At 38.6% G+C, this 17,408-nt stretch overlaps 1 protein-coding gene across 4 annotated transcripts in view; it reads right to left on the bottom strand.

Moving 5' to 3' along the window:
• The window catches only part of LOC129375430 (protein FAM184A-like), a 171,616-nt gene that overhangs the window by 61,830 nt on the left and 92,378 nt on the right, over positions 1-17,408 (bottom strand). For all 4 annotated transcript variants that reach the window (XM_055054505.1, XM_055054504.1, XM_055054506.1 and 1 more), the window contains exons 17-18: positions 3,943-4,127; positions 1,609-1,755 (exon numbers count right to left, since the gene is read on the bottom strand). In XM_055054505.1, coding sequence (XP_054910480.1) covers positions 1,609-1,755; positions 3,943-4,127 — 332 coding nt within the window. The remainder of the gene's footprint in view (positions 1-1,608; positions 1,756-3,942; positions 4,128-17,408) is intronic.

Raw genomic sequence — 17,408 nt, 5'->3', positions numbered from 1 at the left:
ATGGAAGATGAAACGTTAAAATGTGATTTAAATCCGATCAGTGCAGCCGCCTCACTGGCTGTTTATCAGTGGGAACAAGGAGCAGCTGAAGTCGTTAAAGTGATTGATCAGGTAGAAACTGACTCAATTTGTTAAGATAGATTTGTGCTGCTCTCAATTAAATTATGAAAAGTGAATTTTCCCCTCAGCAAAAAACACAAAAGCATCAACAGGAATTAAAGTCAGAAAGATGGAGAATAAAAACATTTGAGATTCAAGATAAGCCATAAACTGAACTAACGCTGCAACTAACAATTATTTTCACGATTAACTGATTAATTAATTAATCAGACATGAAAATATATACATTCTGTAGATTTTAAATTTAAGTACTGTTTATACACGTTTGAAATACATTAATAGATAAAAAAAAAAAAAACAATCTAATTCTTTTTCTAAATAAGAAAACAAATATTTTGTTCCCTAAAGTGCAATAACATTTCATTCCTTTGGTTGTAGCAAAAAATACATCTGCAGCTATAAACATATTTATGTTCTTAAATTAATAAAAGTTATTTTGCTCCTGGGCAAAATAAAACAAAAAAGTATATATGAGTTGGTAATTTTTTTTATCTTAACTTCAGCAGAGCTGGAGCTTTTAACCATAAACCAACTTAAAAATGCTGGAAAATGTAACTTTTTATGGGAAATTATAACAGAGATGAGATATTTTCTCCAGGAAGATGAACTACATTAAACACTAAACTAGTTTTTTTCTGTAAAGACCAGCAGGTGGCGCTGTGCTGTCGCCAGAATGTGACTGAAAAGGAGGTCAGATATGATGAAGAGGGGGGCTGCTGCCTTTAAGAACAGCAGAACATTTATTTCACTCATCTGTCTTCCTCCGACTTTCACTCTGACTCTCTTTATGAATTTCAGGTTCGGCCTGTTGCCATCGCCGCCAGCAACTAAAAACCTTCCACTTCCTCTGCTTTTCTTTTCCAGCATCCATTGTTTTCTCTCCTTTTTTTTATTTTTTATCTCTGACAGCTTTTATTTTTTTCTGCACAAAACCGGCTGCAGCTAATGGCTAATGTCACCTTCACATCGCTGGAATAAATCAGTATATAAACCACTTGGATCATCAGAAATGATTTATATATATAGATGTCAGACTGATATGCCAAAATCCAAAATATTTAATATTTTCCAGAGTCTCTGTTCCTTTTTGTTCAATTTTTACAATAAAAATATAAAAGATGATTTATGAAAAATTTCAATAGAGGCCAGACTTTAAAAATTAAATCTACAAAATGACTGGAAGGAAGAAAAGCTGGACAAACGGATGGACGGGCGGATGGATGGATGGAAACAGTTTACCGATGATGTAATGAGTAAAAATTCAGAAAAATCAAACATTTTTTATGAGTTGTAAACTCCCAGATTTCTCAGTAAATCTGATTTAAACAACAAAATGTTTTCACTGAATTTGTCTCATTAATGTCATAGTTAAAGTTTGCTCAGCATCGTTTTCCTCCCTCTTGTGAAATAGATTCCAGTTTTAATCTCTTTCCAACTAAACAGATGTTCTCCGTAACAACCAAAGTCAAACTCGCTTCGCGTACGTACAGAATCTGAAGAGCCGAGATCTTGTCCTTGAGGAGCTCCTGTGCTTTGTTGAAGTCCGACAGCATGTTCTGGGTCTCCCTGCTGTGGGCGGTGCTCAGCTCCGTCAGCTCCCGCTCGTGCCTCTTCGTCAGCTCCTGTTCATGACCCCTGAGGTGAGAGGAAGAGGAAGAGCTGAGCGAATCGCAGCATCGATCTGCTGAACTGTGCAGGCGAGAATCAGCGGTTAGTTAACACACAGAACGAGCCCAACCTGAGCTGGAGCGGCAAAAAATCAACCCAGTTTATAAAGAAACAATGATGACGTTATTTTTTTACTTGGAAAACTATAAATATGAAGTACAGATGTATAATTCAGCATTAAAAGCTCAGAATTGGGTGATGAGTTTGGGAAAACCTATGCAAGTTTTATTTAGATGTTTTAACATGAAATTGCTTTAAAAGTATAAAAAGATTCCTTCAAAAACAAAATTTGATTATAAATGTAAACAATTCTCCACTTTCTGATTGAAAGCCTTAATGTTTGCCAGCATTTTAAAGGAGTGTGGCGTCAAGTCTGGCGCCATCTTCTGGCAAAGCTGCACACTGCAGCTGTTTCCTACATAATCATCCTCCACTCAGAGTAAACATGAATTAAAATCTGTTTTAATTAATTATATTTTATCCTGTATTTTAACTATTAAATATCTAAAATAATTAATTTAATAAATGCAACTCAAATTGCAGAACGACAAAAAGTATGTGACTCCAGTGAACCACATTTATTGGGAATGTAACGTCTCCTCCTGGGAGGATGGTTGGATGAACTGTTGGATGTATAGATGGACGGACTGACGAACAGTTGGTTGGATGACAGAATGTCCATTTTTCTTCCTTGATCTGAACCAATCAGAATTCGTTTGATGGCGGGCGTCATGGCCGCTGTCATGGCCGCCGTCATGGCGTCTCTGTGCCATTTTCCAGCAGAGCAGAACCGAAACAAATCTCCTTTCATCCCGTCCAGCTCTGCGGTGCGGTGACGCGCACAGAAAAATAAATAAAGAAGCAGAAACAGATTTCATTTTAATCTGCAAATGGCCGACGTTTCGCCTGAAGACTCAATCAGGACGCGGCGACTGCGTGCTTCTCCTGGGAGAAACCATAATTGATTGCTCTGCGGAGGAAGTGGGAGTGAGATTGGAAAAAGGAGACGCACGCCGCATGGAAATAACTCAAACAACAAACCGCATGAAAACAAACAATGGCTGTAATTAAGATGGAGAGGAAAAAAAATCAACCAAATGAAAGCAGTGAATGTGACATTAAATAATTTACTAAGTCAAATAAACGATGGTGGAAGCTGATGGTCTTTGATGGAGGGACGTTTGATTTAAAATGGAGGAGGGGGGATAATGAAGGAGTGTGCCGCTCACTCCGACTCTCCCTGAGGGGCGCACATCTTCCTCTTTTTTTATTTATCAGTCTATTTTTAACCAGACTTTATGTAACAGAAGAAGCCTGTCAGCAAACTAACGGCGCAACAGGAGGGCGGCTGAGAAAACAAAACAAAAAAACCTTTAAACACATAAAGATGACTGATTTCAACGCATCAGCTGCTATAAAAATTCACATGGAGCCGCAGGGAACAACATGGCTGCACATCAGGGTTTTTCATTTCACCCAAAATAACTAAGATTCCCAATTTGATGATTTAATGAGAAGGAGAGCGAGGCGTCATCAAATATAATCTGGGGAGTTTAAATTTAGCATCAAAAGGTTTGAGACGGATCCACTGCTGAATGGATTTAAAGGAAACTTGGAATTCTTCCTGTAACAGGTCAGTATAGGCCTGTGGCCTAAACAAAACAAGCTCATTATATTTTTTGCACAAAATTATTCTTCGATTGTGAGATTTTAGTCCGCTCCGTCCTCCTGCCACTTTAAATCCACATACTCAATACTTACACTCAAAATAGCTACAAACAAAAGCACAATTATTAAAACCGTAGTGCGCCTTTGAAAAGCAAAAGTGGAGCCTCCTGCACCAAGAATGAAGCCAGACCCAAATGTGCTGGGTCTGGCTGGAGTTGCTAGGTAACATCATGGAAGGTCACTTAACAACTGGGAGGTTTTTGAAATGGCAAATTTTCCAGACACCAAGAAACATTAACTTACTGATAAAAAAACAAACAGCTGGATGGTTTTCTTTAAGCGCTTGGCCTGTTTTTAGAGCCAGCTTCAGAGGATGTAAAAAAATGAACAAAATGTTCATCTTGCATAATATGTCCCCTTCAATATCTTATATGCATCTCAAACTGTAACTGGATCTGGCAGTGAACGCTTTGGGTTTTGTCTTACCGGATCTGCTGGTTGGCTTCGCTGCGGATCTTCAGCACCTCTTTGCCCTTCAGCTCCAGTTCCTTGGTCAGGGTGCTGATGTTCTCGTTGAGCGAGTGGATCTGGTGGTCCAGCTGAGCGATGTGGCTCTTCCTCCGGGAAACCTCCTCCTGCAGCTCAGAGATCCGGCTCAGCAGGTCCCGCTCCTGAAACCAGGAAATAATTCAGTCCAATCATCGGCGTTGTGGTGATGATCGGACTGAATCATCACCACAACTAAAGATGCATCCCTTTAGATCAACAGGGATGCATCTGAAGGTTTGAGATGCATCCCTGTTCAAGTATTTTCAAGCATTTTTAAGGTAAGTTTTCAAACTTTTGCAGCACCACTTTACAGATAAAAACAATACAAATGACACTGTTTTAACATATTTATTACTCTTAATGTTTTGTGACAGCAGGGAGAAAATAAACACTGAAACAATCCAAACAAATTTACCTTCTTGCTTAAATTAAATGCTTAAACACTATAAAGAAAATCTCTGTAGGTTTTTGGCGTTTAATAAATAGAAATAATTTTGCTGATTCTAACTGACCTAAAATAGACGAAGTTTAGTCTGATTTATCTTCAGACAGCAGGAAAAAATGTGTATTTTCATCAGGTTTATGCAAATATCTGGATTCAGCTGTAAATAATGTTTTCCTAATTTGGATTATTTATTACTAAATTGTTCCATTTGCATATCAAGCACTTTCAATGACTTCATCCAGAAATCAAGTGCTTGAAAACCTTGAAAACATTAAATTAAATTCAAGAATTTTCAAGGTACAGAATCCAGTTGAATGTTTAATTATTAGATTCAGGAAAATAAAAACACAGAAACATTGAAAAGTTCGTTCACATCAAAGCATATTAATGTATTAGAATGGCCTAGTCAAAGTTTTGACCTAAGTCCAACGAATGAAACCTGAAAATGAACAATCTCCATCTGCTGGTTCTATAAAAAATAAGAAATTTCAAAAAGTCATGAGACATTTGCGGCTCTAAATGAATGTTTTTGACTTTTCTGAGAGCAGAATGGCTCTTTGGGTCGTAGAAATCGCCGACCCTTGTGACAGAAAGTGTTCCCTCAGGGAGGCCGGACACAAACACACTCAATGCAGCTCTTTCTGGACCCAAACCCGCAGCCTGAGGACAGCTGCATTACTGGATTAACTGGTTTATAGACAGATGGAAGGAAAGGAACCCAGTGAGGAGGAAGGAGAGACGCCAGCGACTAAATCCATCTGCAGCCAGGCGCCGGCCTTACATCCTCTCTGGAGCGGGATCAATAGCTTCAGGAACAACATGTTGGCTGCCCAATAATAAAAACCACAGCGAAGGAATGCCAGTCCACCGTTTGGCTTCTCTGAGGCATTTGACTTCACAAATGGACATAAAAATGGTAGAAACTGGCAGGAGTGACAGAATTTGGAGATAAAGGATGGAATAAAACTTGTGTTTTATTCCATCCTTGCAAATCAATATACAAATTGCACAAACTATGGAGGAATATTCATTTCAGTGCTGCAACTAACAATTATTTTATTAATCAATTATTCTATTGACTAATTTGACAATTATTGAGTCATCAGATAAAATTAATTACTGCTTTGAATGTGTTGGGTTTTTTTAATCAAATGGCTTTTCATTGAGTCTATATGCTGCAGTTAATGATGACTAAATTAGTTGACAATTATTTTCATAATCGATTAATTGTGATTAATCATTTAATCAATAAAATGGAAACTGAGAATTTCATTCCATCCTTCGAATCAGCAAATTTACACAGAACAAGGAGAAATAACAAGAATTAGTGATAAAAACAGGCAGACACGGAGGAATATTTGAAGTTTGTTCCTTATTCTATCAACTGTTCTGATGATTAATCGATTAGTTGGCGATTATATAATAGCTTCAGCCCTAATTTATTTGAAGAGCAGTTTAAAACACTAAGATGCTTTCCAATGATCAACCTTGGAAACAAAAAACATCAAATTATCAGAGAAAACCTGAAGCATCTTCCAATCACTTCCAAACAGAACCCTTAAATTACATGTTGCTCCTCTTCAGGTGAATCTGATTTTAATTGTGTCTGAAAAATCTCAACTACAAGCCTGTTGGTTAAAATATGCCACTTATATCCAGGTAAATGAGATTGTAACAATAAGATTTTGGGTAAAGTGCTTTGAATCCGTCTGAACATAAAAGACAACAGCGCTCCAAACTGCCAGATGACTGAATATAAACATGACCAGTGGGTGAAATTACTCATGGCCACCAGCTGAGCTGCTCTCTTTTCCTTCGCAGCTCCTCAGGGACTCGAGACGTTTCTGTTGTGGTGTGAAATGGACAATATGAGCAGCGATTTTCAGGCAGCGAGCGAACGGTGCGTGGGTTCAATGAAGCGCCCACACGGAGGCGACACAATGAGTCCATTATCAGGACGTCACCGATGAGTGACGCATCCGAAACTTCAACATGTTTTCGACTTTGGCTTTAGAGGGAATCAGAGCATAGTTTTGGCACCTTTTATTTAACGTCTGATACACAGATGATACTCAGATCTACATTACAACATCACCAGGTGACCATGAAGCGCTATAATTATTGTTTTAGTGCTTTCGTTCATGTTTTAGCGCTTGTATAATTTGTAATCGTGCTTTCAATGTGCTGAAGTGGTTTGCACCTCTGGGCCCCGTAAGGGTAGGACCTCCTGTACGGTCGAGTCCAACCTGTTTCCAATGGTCGTATTGATCATATGGGATCTTTGGGCTGCACTTGGTCTGGTTCCTCACCTTGGACCCGTCTGCATCGGGTGGCCCAACCAGAGGCATGAAGCCCCGACAGCATAACTCCTAGGATCACTGGGACACTCAAACCCCCCACCACCATAAGGTGGCAGCCATGGAGGGGACGTGTAAATGTGTGCATGTGTGTGTGTATTAAATAACCTGTTAACTATGTAGGAAAGAAAGAAAGTGAGAGACAATGGAAGAAAGTTAACAAGAGGAAACGAGCACAATGTGGAGGTAATTATATTCTGACTTTTGGTCCATTTGTTTAGTTTTTAAAACACTTTTTTTTCCAATAAAGTGTTTTAGGTTCTAGTAGCCGTTATTATTTACAGTGGTTGAACAGGAAATTGGGAGGAGAAAGGAGGAATTGACATGCAGCAGATTCCCCAGGACTGGGAATTAAACCCAGGTTGACAAACAAAACCTATAGGTAACGTCCTAAACAAAACATAATTTGCAGTCTGACTATAAAACTGGTTAAAAAACTGATTTAGGCATTCAGGGCAATTTAATATAAAAAGTGATGTGAAAAGGTCAACCAAAGGTCAAACCATGAAAGCACAAGTACAGTGAAAATAAACAGAAATCATTACTATGAAAAGAGGAAATTTTAATCAACACGTTGCTATAAATATTTAGCTGAGTGTTGCACTAATGAGCCTCTATCACTAAACCAATGGAGGGAAAATGCCAATTAATTTTACAAGTTTAACAATAAAACTGAACATTGTTGGAGTTTATAAACTGTTTTGGGGACGATTTGCAGCGACCAACTGACCTGACCTGCATGTTTTAGGGGATGTGGGGGGAACCGGAGCGCCCGGGGAAAACCCACGCAAACACGGGGAGACCATGCAAACTCCACACAGATGGTCTCTTTGTGGAGTTTTTTTAAAACTGTAAAACTATAAAGTTTTAAAGAAGTTTTAATATTTTTTTATACTCTGAATGTTTATACATGTTCATGCCACATGTCAGATTTTAGCTAATCAAGACGTTTTAATGGGTTTATTTCCAATAAGACAAAATGGTGAGTTTTAAAACACTATTAATGCAACTTTCAGTGTTAAAATACTGGGCCGTGCAATGTTTTAAGTTTTAAGTTAACTTAAAACTTAAGTTTTAAAACTTTAAAGTTTTCAAACTTTATAACTTAAAAGTTTTAAAACTTTAAACTTTTAAAACTTGCCCTGAACACAGAGGCGACAACCTGGATGTGGTCCTCAGTTCTTCTCTTTAATGTCTTGATAAATATCAAAATTAATCATCTTTATCGTTTTCTGTCTTTGGTTTTCGTTTTGACTTAATTCCAAGAAATTTTTTCATTCTTTTCCAAATGGTGGTTTTCGGTTTCTTTTTGATGTCTAAATCCTGAAGGCCACTTTCTTGTTGGGTCATAATATCCTCAATGTCTTCAGCGTCCTTAGAACAACCTGGTTCTGGTTCTGGTTCTGGTTCAGGTTGTTCCTCCTCTGAATCCATGTCATTTGAATCATTAATCATGTCAACATGGCCGACTGATATTTCCTCTTCTTCTTCTTGAGGACTCGCCGTGGTGGTTAACGGTAAATCGTTTGTAGATTCAACATTTTCGACAGAATTACTTTTAATTTGGTTTCGTTCTGCAGCTTTTTTAAGTGAACTGATGTCTCTTTCGTATCTCATGGACAAATCTTGATATAAAGTGTCAACTTTGTTCAGTTCTTCTGTGGCGTTTTTCAGTTTGTCCTGCAGGCATTTAATCTCATTTTGTGATGATTTCTGCAGGAAGGTTTTTTCCAATTCTAAGTCATTTATTACCTTCTTCTTCTCCTCTGCCTTTTCCAGATAAAATCTTTTTTCTTCAATCATTTGCTTCTTCAGGATCTCTCCACTTTCTTTCTGGGCTTTCAGTTCTTCAGTCAGCTCCTTATTTTTTCCAATGTTTTCTAAATGATCTTCTTTCTCTTGCCTTAGCTCCAGTTGGCATCGCTCCAGGTCTAGTTTCAGGATTGCGATTTCTTTCTCATGGACCAAAGTCAGATCATGATATGATTTTTTTAGATTCCTCCAATTCTCTCTGTAAAAGTTGTTCTGATTCTTGCATTGACTCAATTTTTCCTATCATTTCTACCCTCATCATTTCCATCTCTGTTTTCACAATATCCAGTAATCGCTGCTTCTCACTAATTTTTTCCTCGTAAAATGTTTGTGACTTGGTCTCTTCTCTCCTCTTTATCAAGTCAGCATTATATTTAGCATTGAGCTCCTGGAATGACCTCTGGAGCTCCTTCAGTTCTTCTTCCAATGCCTTATTTTTCTCTTTCTCTTCATGCAGTTCGTCCATAAATGCTTCAACTGTGTGAAAGCAGGAGACCCTCACTTGTTCATATTTCTGCTGAATTTGCTCCTTCTCCATATCTTTGATTTCAAGCTGAGCCTGAGAAGCTATCACATCAAATTTCAGGACTTCCACGTCTCTGAACTTCTCCAGCCTTTCCAGTTCGGCCTTCGCTCTGCAGGCCTGATCAAAATATCCGACTTTCAGTTCCTCCTGCTTCTTGAGTTGGAACTCCATTTCTTGGAGCTCTTCCTCCAGCTTCTCTCTCACTGCAATCCTTTTGGCCTTTTCTTTGTTCAAAAGGCCGTTCAGTCGATGGATCTCTTTTTCCAAATCATCAGGGTTGGCAGTAGAGCTCCTGCCTTGGGGGTGTTGGTGGTTTCCCCTCCTTGGATTAAATCCCATCATTGTTGATCTTGCTCTTTGCTGAGACATTTTCTCAAACACTATCAATGAAATTGTCGATAAAATATCTTAAGGAGTTTGCGAGCGTCTGAACTGGTCAGTAGTATTGCGAGCAATGACAAATATGCAGAATTGTGTTACATACAATTCTGCAGTTGATGACATCACAGACGGCATCGCCAGTGACATCACAGAATCTCCCTTTGCTGGCGGTGTGACATCATTCCACCTCCAAATATCTTGTTTACAGTCAAAATAGTCCATGATTCTCTTGTCTTATGTCAGGGACATCAAACTCATTTCCATTTGGGCCCAGATCAAAAATCTGAATGTTGTGCCAGGTTGCATTGATAAAAACCAATTCAATTGTTAAAATATCAGTGAATAGGTGTTTCAGCATTCAATAAGTGTTTAAAATAAAATAATATTGAACATCTTTTCACACTAATCAGTCCGTTTTTGATTGTTCAAACTTTTGCAGCACCACTCTTTGGAGATAAAAATGAACTAAAATAATCAAATGTATCTTTTAAGACTCCCAGTGATCTTGGGGTTTCCCAACAAGACAATGTTGACTGTTTTAACCTTTCACCTCTTCGCCTGCTTTGGTCACATGAGCTGCAGACTAGCAGACAAACTTTAATAAAACTTTCAATGGCGGGTAAAGTAGCAGGTCAATGGTGGTGAAACCAAAAACAACTCTGTCTCCACTGTTTGCTGAAAGAACATGGAAGATGGCGAGGAATATTTTAGTAGAGAGCATCCATCCTCACTTTTCATCAGTTTGAACCTCTGAGCTGATAAAGGTGTTATTGTTGCTCTGGCAACTAACAACATGCATTAGAAGTCATTTATTGATAGTACGATAATTATTCTTAACCAAATTAAATAACATTCACCTTAGCATGCTAAGTGTATTTCTCGATGCACAAATAGTTGATATTGTTCAGGGATTAAAGGTTTATTATTGTCATATCAGCCACTGGCCACCAGGGGCTCCCAAAGCGCCCCAGCCTGGCTCCAGGGTGTACGGTGGCCCTGAGGTTCAAACCACTTCAGCAAATTGAAACCACAATTACAAAAGCTCTATAACATGAACAAAAACACAATACCATTAATGAAAGCATTTTTATATCACCAAGAACGTTAATGTTTTTAAAAAACACGTTAAAGCCAGAATAACTTCCGATTAAAAACGAGCCGCAGAGCAATGAGCGATTTCTTAGGTCTCCCACTGGGACATACCTGATCCATTTCATCAACGTTGTAACACTTTCATTCATGTTTTAGTGCTTGTGTAACATTCTCTGCTTATTTACTAGAATGACAAAAAAACAAAAGACAAATCTTCAAAACGTCACTGCCTGCTTGTGGCCCCTCAGCTGAAAAACAAAAGACACAGTTAGCATCATGACTGAATGGTCAGCCAGGAACACCAACTGGCGCAGTTCCCACTTATAGGGTCATATTTTTTCAGTATAACCATTATAAAACTTTATAAATCATATTTGTAGATGTTAAATGTTATTATAGTATTTTGTTTAGTATTGAACTAGAAAAATATGACCCCAAGTAAAAGAAGTAATGAAGAGCTGCCTCTCTCGCACCGACCCCCACCAGAACTCCACAGGATTCTGGTGGGGAAACCTGAAGGACCCGTTGCATGCAGTCTGTCATCACACCACTAGGTGGCTCTAAACCGTGGCATCACTCAAACATCCCACCAGAAACAGACACAACCTTCATTATTTTGGGCAAAATTCACAAAGACATATACACACACTTTGCTCTCTGTTACACTTTCGTTCATGTTTTAGCGCTTATGTAATTTGTAATCGTGCTTTCAATATGCTGAAGTGGTTTGCACCTCTGGGCCCCGTAAGGGTAGGACCTCCTGTACGGTCGAGTCCAACCTGTTTCCAATGGTCGTATTGATCATATGGGATCTTTGGGCTGCGCTTGGTCTGGTTCCTCACCTTGGACCCGTCTGCATTGGGTGGCGCAACCAGAGGCATGAAGCCCCGACAGCATAACTCCTAGGATCACTGGGACACTCAAACCCCCCACCACCATAAGGTGGCAGCCATGGAGGGGACGTATAAATGTGTGCATGTGTGTGTGTATTAAATAACCTGTTAATTATGAAGGAAAGAGAGAAAATGAGAGACAATGGAAGAAAGTTAACAAGAGGAAACGAGCACAATGTGGAGGTAATCATTCTGACTTTTGGTCCATTTGTTTAGTTTTTAAAAAGTTTTTTAGGCTCCAATAAAGTGTTTTAGGTTCTAGTAGCCGTTATTTTTGCAGTGGTTGAACAGGAAATTGGGAGGAGAAAGGAAGGAATGACATGCAGCAGATTCCCCAGGACTGGGAATTAAACCCAGGTTGACAAACAAAACCGATAAGTAACGTCCTAAACAAAACATAATTTGCAGTCTGACTATAAAGCTGGTTAAAAAACTGACTTAGGCATTTCTCAGCCCTTTTTCTTCTCTTTTATACAAGCAGACAGCAATAAGCTCAACAACACAAAAGCTTCATATTTATTACAAAGTATTTATCTAAGAATTGATTTCTTCCTGTAATGGAAATGATTTCTGATTAAGTTCTCTGTTTTCATACTTTCATGGATTGTTCTTGTTTTTTTCCTTTTCTACACAGTTTTCATGTTGAATTGCACTTTTTTTGTTAAGTTTATCTTGAATTTGTTATTCTAAATAAATACTAAGAGAAATATCACACAGTAACTTTTATCTTTGATAAAACCTGTTTTATCAGAGATAAAATAACTCTGGGCTTCTTCACGGCCCGGATTATTAAATTATGATTACAATTATCATCTAATTCCATGTACAGATTTAACTCTAATCTTAACTGGAACCTGAAAAAGTCTAAATGTGTTAAATCACGTTTTTTATGTTTGGTATGAAAAGTAGTGATGGTGAGATGAAGCCTCATGAGGCATTGAACCGCTTGATCCAACTGGTTCAGAAAGGGTTCATTTCTAGAAGCTTCATGTGCTCACGAAACCACCTACTGGCCAGGTGTATAATCACAGCCAGCTGTATCTTAAACAGGTGTGATGCATTGAATTTTTGTCTTTTATTTCTCTTGGGAATGACGTCACAAAAGGTGTAGGACAAAATCATTTGTCTACATAAATTATGTAAATAATATGTGAATAATAAGATATTGGTTGAATGTATTCTCTGTGTGTAATTTTTCCCAAAATAGTCGTGTCATGTGATATGGCATGTTGTGTAATAATATTTTTCTGTGACTCTAGAAAAATGGCTTCATCAGGCAGAGGACAGTGAAAGTGCTTGTGGAACTAGGGAGGGGGTGGTGAAGAGGCTAATGCTTGTGTAACTTGGATTATTTTATTCATTTTTATTAAGAAACAACAATTTCTCCACAGTTTTTGGTTTCAAACGATTCCTCGTTTTTGACACTACTTCTCCAGCCTTTGAAAAGACACGCTCCTAAATCTCCGATCTCTCTCTCTCTCTCTCCTAAACTCTCCAAACTCCAAACTAACTGTCTCAGACTAAATAACCACAATCAAAACTCTGCTATCCAAACTATCAAACCTCTATCCACTCTCTAACTGACCGCATCTCACCTACAACAATCCACATTTTAAATGGAGCTTGTGGGGTTAATGAAGCTGTCAAACCACTTCCTGAAGCGGTCACATGGTACAGCCTGAAGCGGTCACATGGTACAGCCTGAAGCGGTCACATGGTACAGCCTGAAGCGGTCACATGGTACAGCCTGAAGCGGTCACATGGTACAGCCGGGCAGCGAGGCTTCGGACGTCATCGTTTTCGGCTCCTCCCCTAAATGAAGCAAGCTTCGATACGCGCTTTACGGAAACCTCCCCTCCTTTACTTGCCTCGCCCCGAAGCCTCGGCACGTCATGAAACATCACTAATGAAAAGAAAACCAGGATTTATTATCAAAGGTAAATGGACTGAACTTGCTAGTCATGCTGATACTCAAAGCGCTTCACACTGCAGTCACATTCACCCACACACACATTTACACCCACATGCAGGTCGCTGGGCAACTTGCCACTAAATGCCCTGCTCAATGGCACCTCAGCATGTGGCTGAGGAAGCTGAAATCGAACCGACAACCTTCTGGTCCATCTACCCACAGAGACACAGTCGTCCTAAAGACGCCACTGCATGATCCTTTTGATAATCTTCTCTAAAATACAGGTTTAAACGAAGCATAACGAGCTACAATTCAGGGCAATTTAATGTGAAAAGGTCAACCAAAGGTCAAACCATGAAAGCACAAGTACAGTGAAAATAAAGAGAAATCATTACTATGAAAAGAGGAAATTTTAATCAACAAGTTGCTATAAATATTTAGCTGAGTGTTGCACTAATGAGCCTCTATCACTAAACCAGTGGAGGGAAAATGCCAATTAATTTTACAAGTTTAACAATAAAACTGAACATTGTTGGAGTTTATAAACTGTTTTGGGGACGATTTGCAGCGACCAACTGACCTGACCTGCATGTTTTAGGGGATGTGGGGGGAACCGGAGCGCCCGGGGAAAACCCACGCAAACACGGGGAGACCATGCAAACTCCACACAGATGGTCTCTGTGAAGACGCAGCGCTAACCGCTGCGCCACCGTGCTGCCCACCATTTTTTTTGTTGGGTTGGGAGGATCTATTTTGTCAATCAGGGGAAAAACTGTTTTATAAAGTTTTATAGTTTTAAAACTGTAAAACTATAAAGTTTTAAAGAAGTTTTAATATTTTTTTATACTCTGAATGTTTATACATGTTCATGCCACAGGTCAGTTTTTAGCTAATCAAGACGTTTTAATGGGTTTATTTCCAATAAGACAAAATGGTGAGTTTTAAAACACTATTAATGCAACTTTCAGTGTTAAAATACTGGGCCGTGCAATGTTTTAAGTTTTAAGTTAACTTAAAACTTAAGTTTTAAAACTTTAAAGTTTTCAAACTTTATAACTTAAAAGTTTTAAAACTTTAAACTTTTAAAACTTGCCCTGAACACAGAGGCGACAACCTGGATGTGGTCCTCAGTTCTTCTCTTTAATGTCTTGATAAATATCAAAATTAATCATCTTTATCGTTTTCTGTCTTTGGTTTTCGTTTTGACTTGATTCCAAGAAATTTTTCATTCTTTTCCAAATGGTGGTTTTCGTTTTCTTTTTAATGTCTAAATCCTGAAGGCCACTTTCTTGTTGGGTCATAATATCCTCAATGTCTTCAGCGTCCTTAGAACAACCTGGTTCTGGTTCTGGTTCTGGTTCTGGTTCAGGTTGTTCCTCCTCTGAATCCATGTCATTTGAATCATTAATCGCGTCGACATGGCCGACTGATGTTTCCTCTTCTTCTTCTTGAGGACTCGCCGTGGTGGTTGACGGTAAATCGTTTGTAGATTCAACAATATTTTCGACAGAATTACTTTTAATTTGGTTTCGTTCTGCAGCTTTTTTAAGTGAACTGATGTCTCTTTCATATCTCATGGACAAATCTTGATATAAAGTGTCAACTTTGTTCAGTTCTTCTGTGGCGTTTTTCAGTTTGTCCTGCAGGCATTTAATCTCATTTTGTGATAATTTCTGCAGGAAGGTTTTTTCCAATTCTAAGTCATTTATTACCTTCTTCTTCTCCTCTGCCTTCTCCAGATAAAATCTTTTTTCTTCAATCATTTGCTTCTTCAGGATCTCTCCACTTTCTTTCTGGGCTTTCAGTTCTTCAGTCAGCTCCTTATTTTTTCCAATTTTTTCTAAATTATCTTCTTTCTCTTGCCTTAGCTCCAGTTGGCATCGCTCCAGGTCTAGTTTCAGGATTGCGATTTCTTTCTCATGGACCAAATACGATTTTTTAGATTCCTCCAATTCTCTCTGTAAAAGTTGTTCTGATTCTTGCATTGACTCAATTTTTCCTATCATTTCTACCTTCATCATTTCCATCTCGGTTTTTACAATTTCCAGTAATCGCTGCTTCTCACTTATCTTTTCCTCGTAAAATGTTTGTGACTTGGTCTCTTCTCTCCTCTTTATCAAGTCAGCATTATATTTAGCATTGAGCTCCTGGAATGACCTCTGGAGCTCCTTCAGTTCTTCTTCCAATGCCTTATTTTTCTCTTTCTCTTCATGCAGTTCATCCATAAATGCTTCAACTGTGTGAAAGCAGGAGACCCTCACTTGTTCATATTTCTGCTGAATTTCCTCCTTCTCCATATCTTTGATTTCAAGCTGAGCCTGAGAAGCTATCACATCAAATTTCAGGACTTCCACGTCTCTGAACTTCTGCAGCCTTTCCAGTTCGGCCTTCGCTCTGCAGGCCTGATCAAAATAGCCAACTTTCAGTTCCTCCTGCTTCTTGAGTTGGAACTCCATTTCTTGGAGCTCTTCCTCCAGCTTCTCTCTCACTGCAATCCTTTTGGCCTTTTCCTTGTTCAAAAGGCCGTTCAGTCGATGGATCTCTTTTTCCATATCATCAGGGTTGGCAGTAGAGCTCCTGCCTTGGGGGTGTTGGTGGTTTCCCCTCCTTGGATTAAATCCCATCATTGTTGATCTTGCTCTTTGCTGAGACATTTTCTCAAACACTATCAATGAAATCGTCGATAAAATATCTTAAGGGGTTTGCGAGCGTCTGAACTGGTCAGTAGTATTGCGAGCAATGACAAATATGCAGAATTGTGTTACATACAATTCTGCAGTTGATGACATCACAGACGGCATCGCCAGTGACATCACAGAATCTCCCTTTGCTGGCGGTGTGACATCATTCCACCTCCAAATATCTTGTTTCAGTCAAAATAGTCCATGATTCTCTTGTCTTATGTCAGGGACATCAAACTCATTTCCATTTGGGCCCAGATCAAAAATCTGAATGTTGTGCCAGGTTGCATTGATAAAAACCAATTCAATTGTTAAAATATCAATGAATAGGTGTTTCAGCATTCAATAAGTGTTTAAAATAAAATAATATTGAACACCTTTTCACACTAATCAGTCCGTTTGCGATTGTTCAAACTTTTGCAGCATCACTCTTTGGAGATAAAAATGAACTAAAATAATCAAATGTATCTTTTAAGACTCCCAGTGATCTTGGGGTTTCCCAACAAGACAATGTTGACTGTTTTAACCTTTCACCTCTTCGCCTGCTTTGGTCACATGAGCTGCAGACTAGCAGACAAACTTTAATAAAACTTTCAATGGCGGGTAAAGTAGCAGGTCAATGGTGGTGAAACCAAAAACAACTCTGTCTCCACTGTTTGCTGAAAGAACATGGAAGATGGCGAGGGATATTTTAGCAGAGAGCATCCATCCTCACTTTCATCAGTTTGAACCTCTGAGCTGATAAAGGTGTTATTGTTGCTCTGGCAACTAACAACATGCATTAGAAGTCATTTATTGATAGTACGATAATTATTCTTAACCAAATTAAATAACATTTACCTTAGCATGCTAAATGTATTTCTCGATGCACAAATTTGTTCTTCTAATGAGGTTTGAAAAGGACAAAATGTTTCATTACAACTGGATTCTTTACTGTCCACTGATGATTGGCCTGCACTTTAAAACATTTTAACTGATTCAACTGGAATTTAAGACAATTTATATGATTTGTGTTCCGTCTCTAAAGGCCATATTATTTGTTTCAAACATTTTTCTTTGTCAGATTCTCTTTAAAAACAGAAACTTTTTATTCACTTTTCTGGAGCTTTTTTTTTTAACATCCATTTTTGTTCTGTATCCATGAAATTATCAGCTGAAGAATAATCCCAGGCACAGAAATCAATCTACAGCAAAACAGCTCAGAAAGTGAAGAAGCATTGATGGCCTAATCAAAGTCCAGATCTCAACGTGATTTAAACACTGTGGTGTGAATAAAAATAAACTGAGTTATTCCTGCTGAAGAA

Source organism: Poeciliopsis prolifica, unplaced genomic scaffold, assembly GCF_027474105.1.
Source record: "Poeciliopsis prolifica strain line A6 unplaced genomic scaffold, Auburn_PproV2 SCAFFOLD039, whole genome shotgun sequence".
In the NCBI taxonomy this organism is placed as follows: Eukaryota; Metazoa; Chordata; class Actinopteri; order Cyprinodontiformes; family Poeciliidae; genus Poeciliopsis; species Poeciliopsis prolifica.
This window is presented reverse-complemented; position numbering and strand designations above follow the sequence as displayed.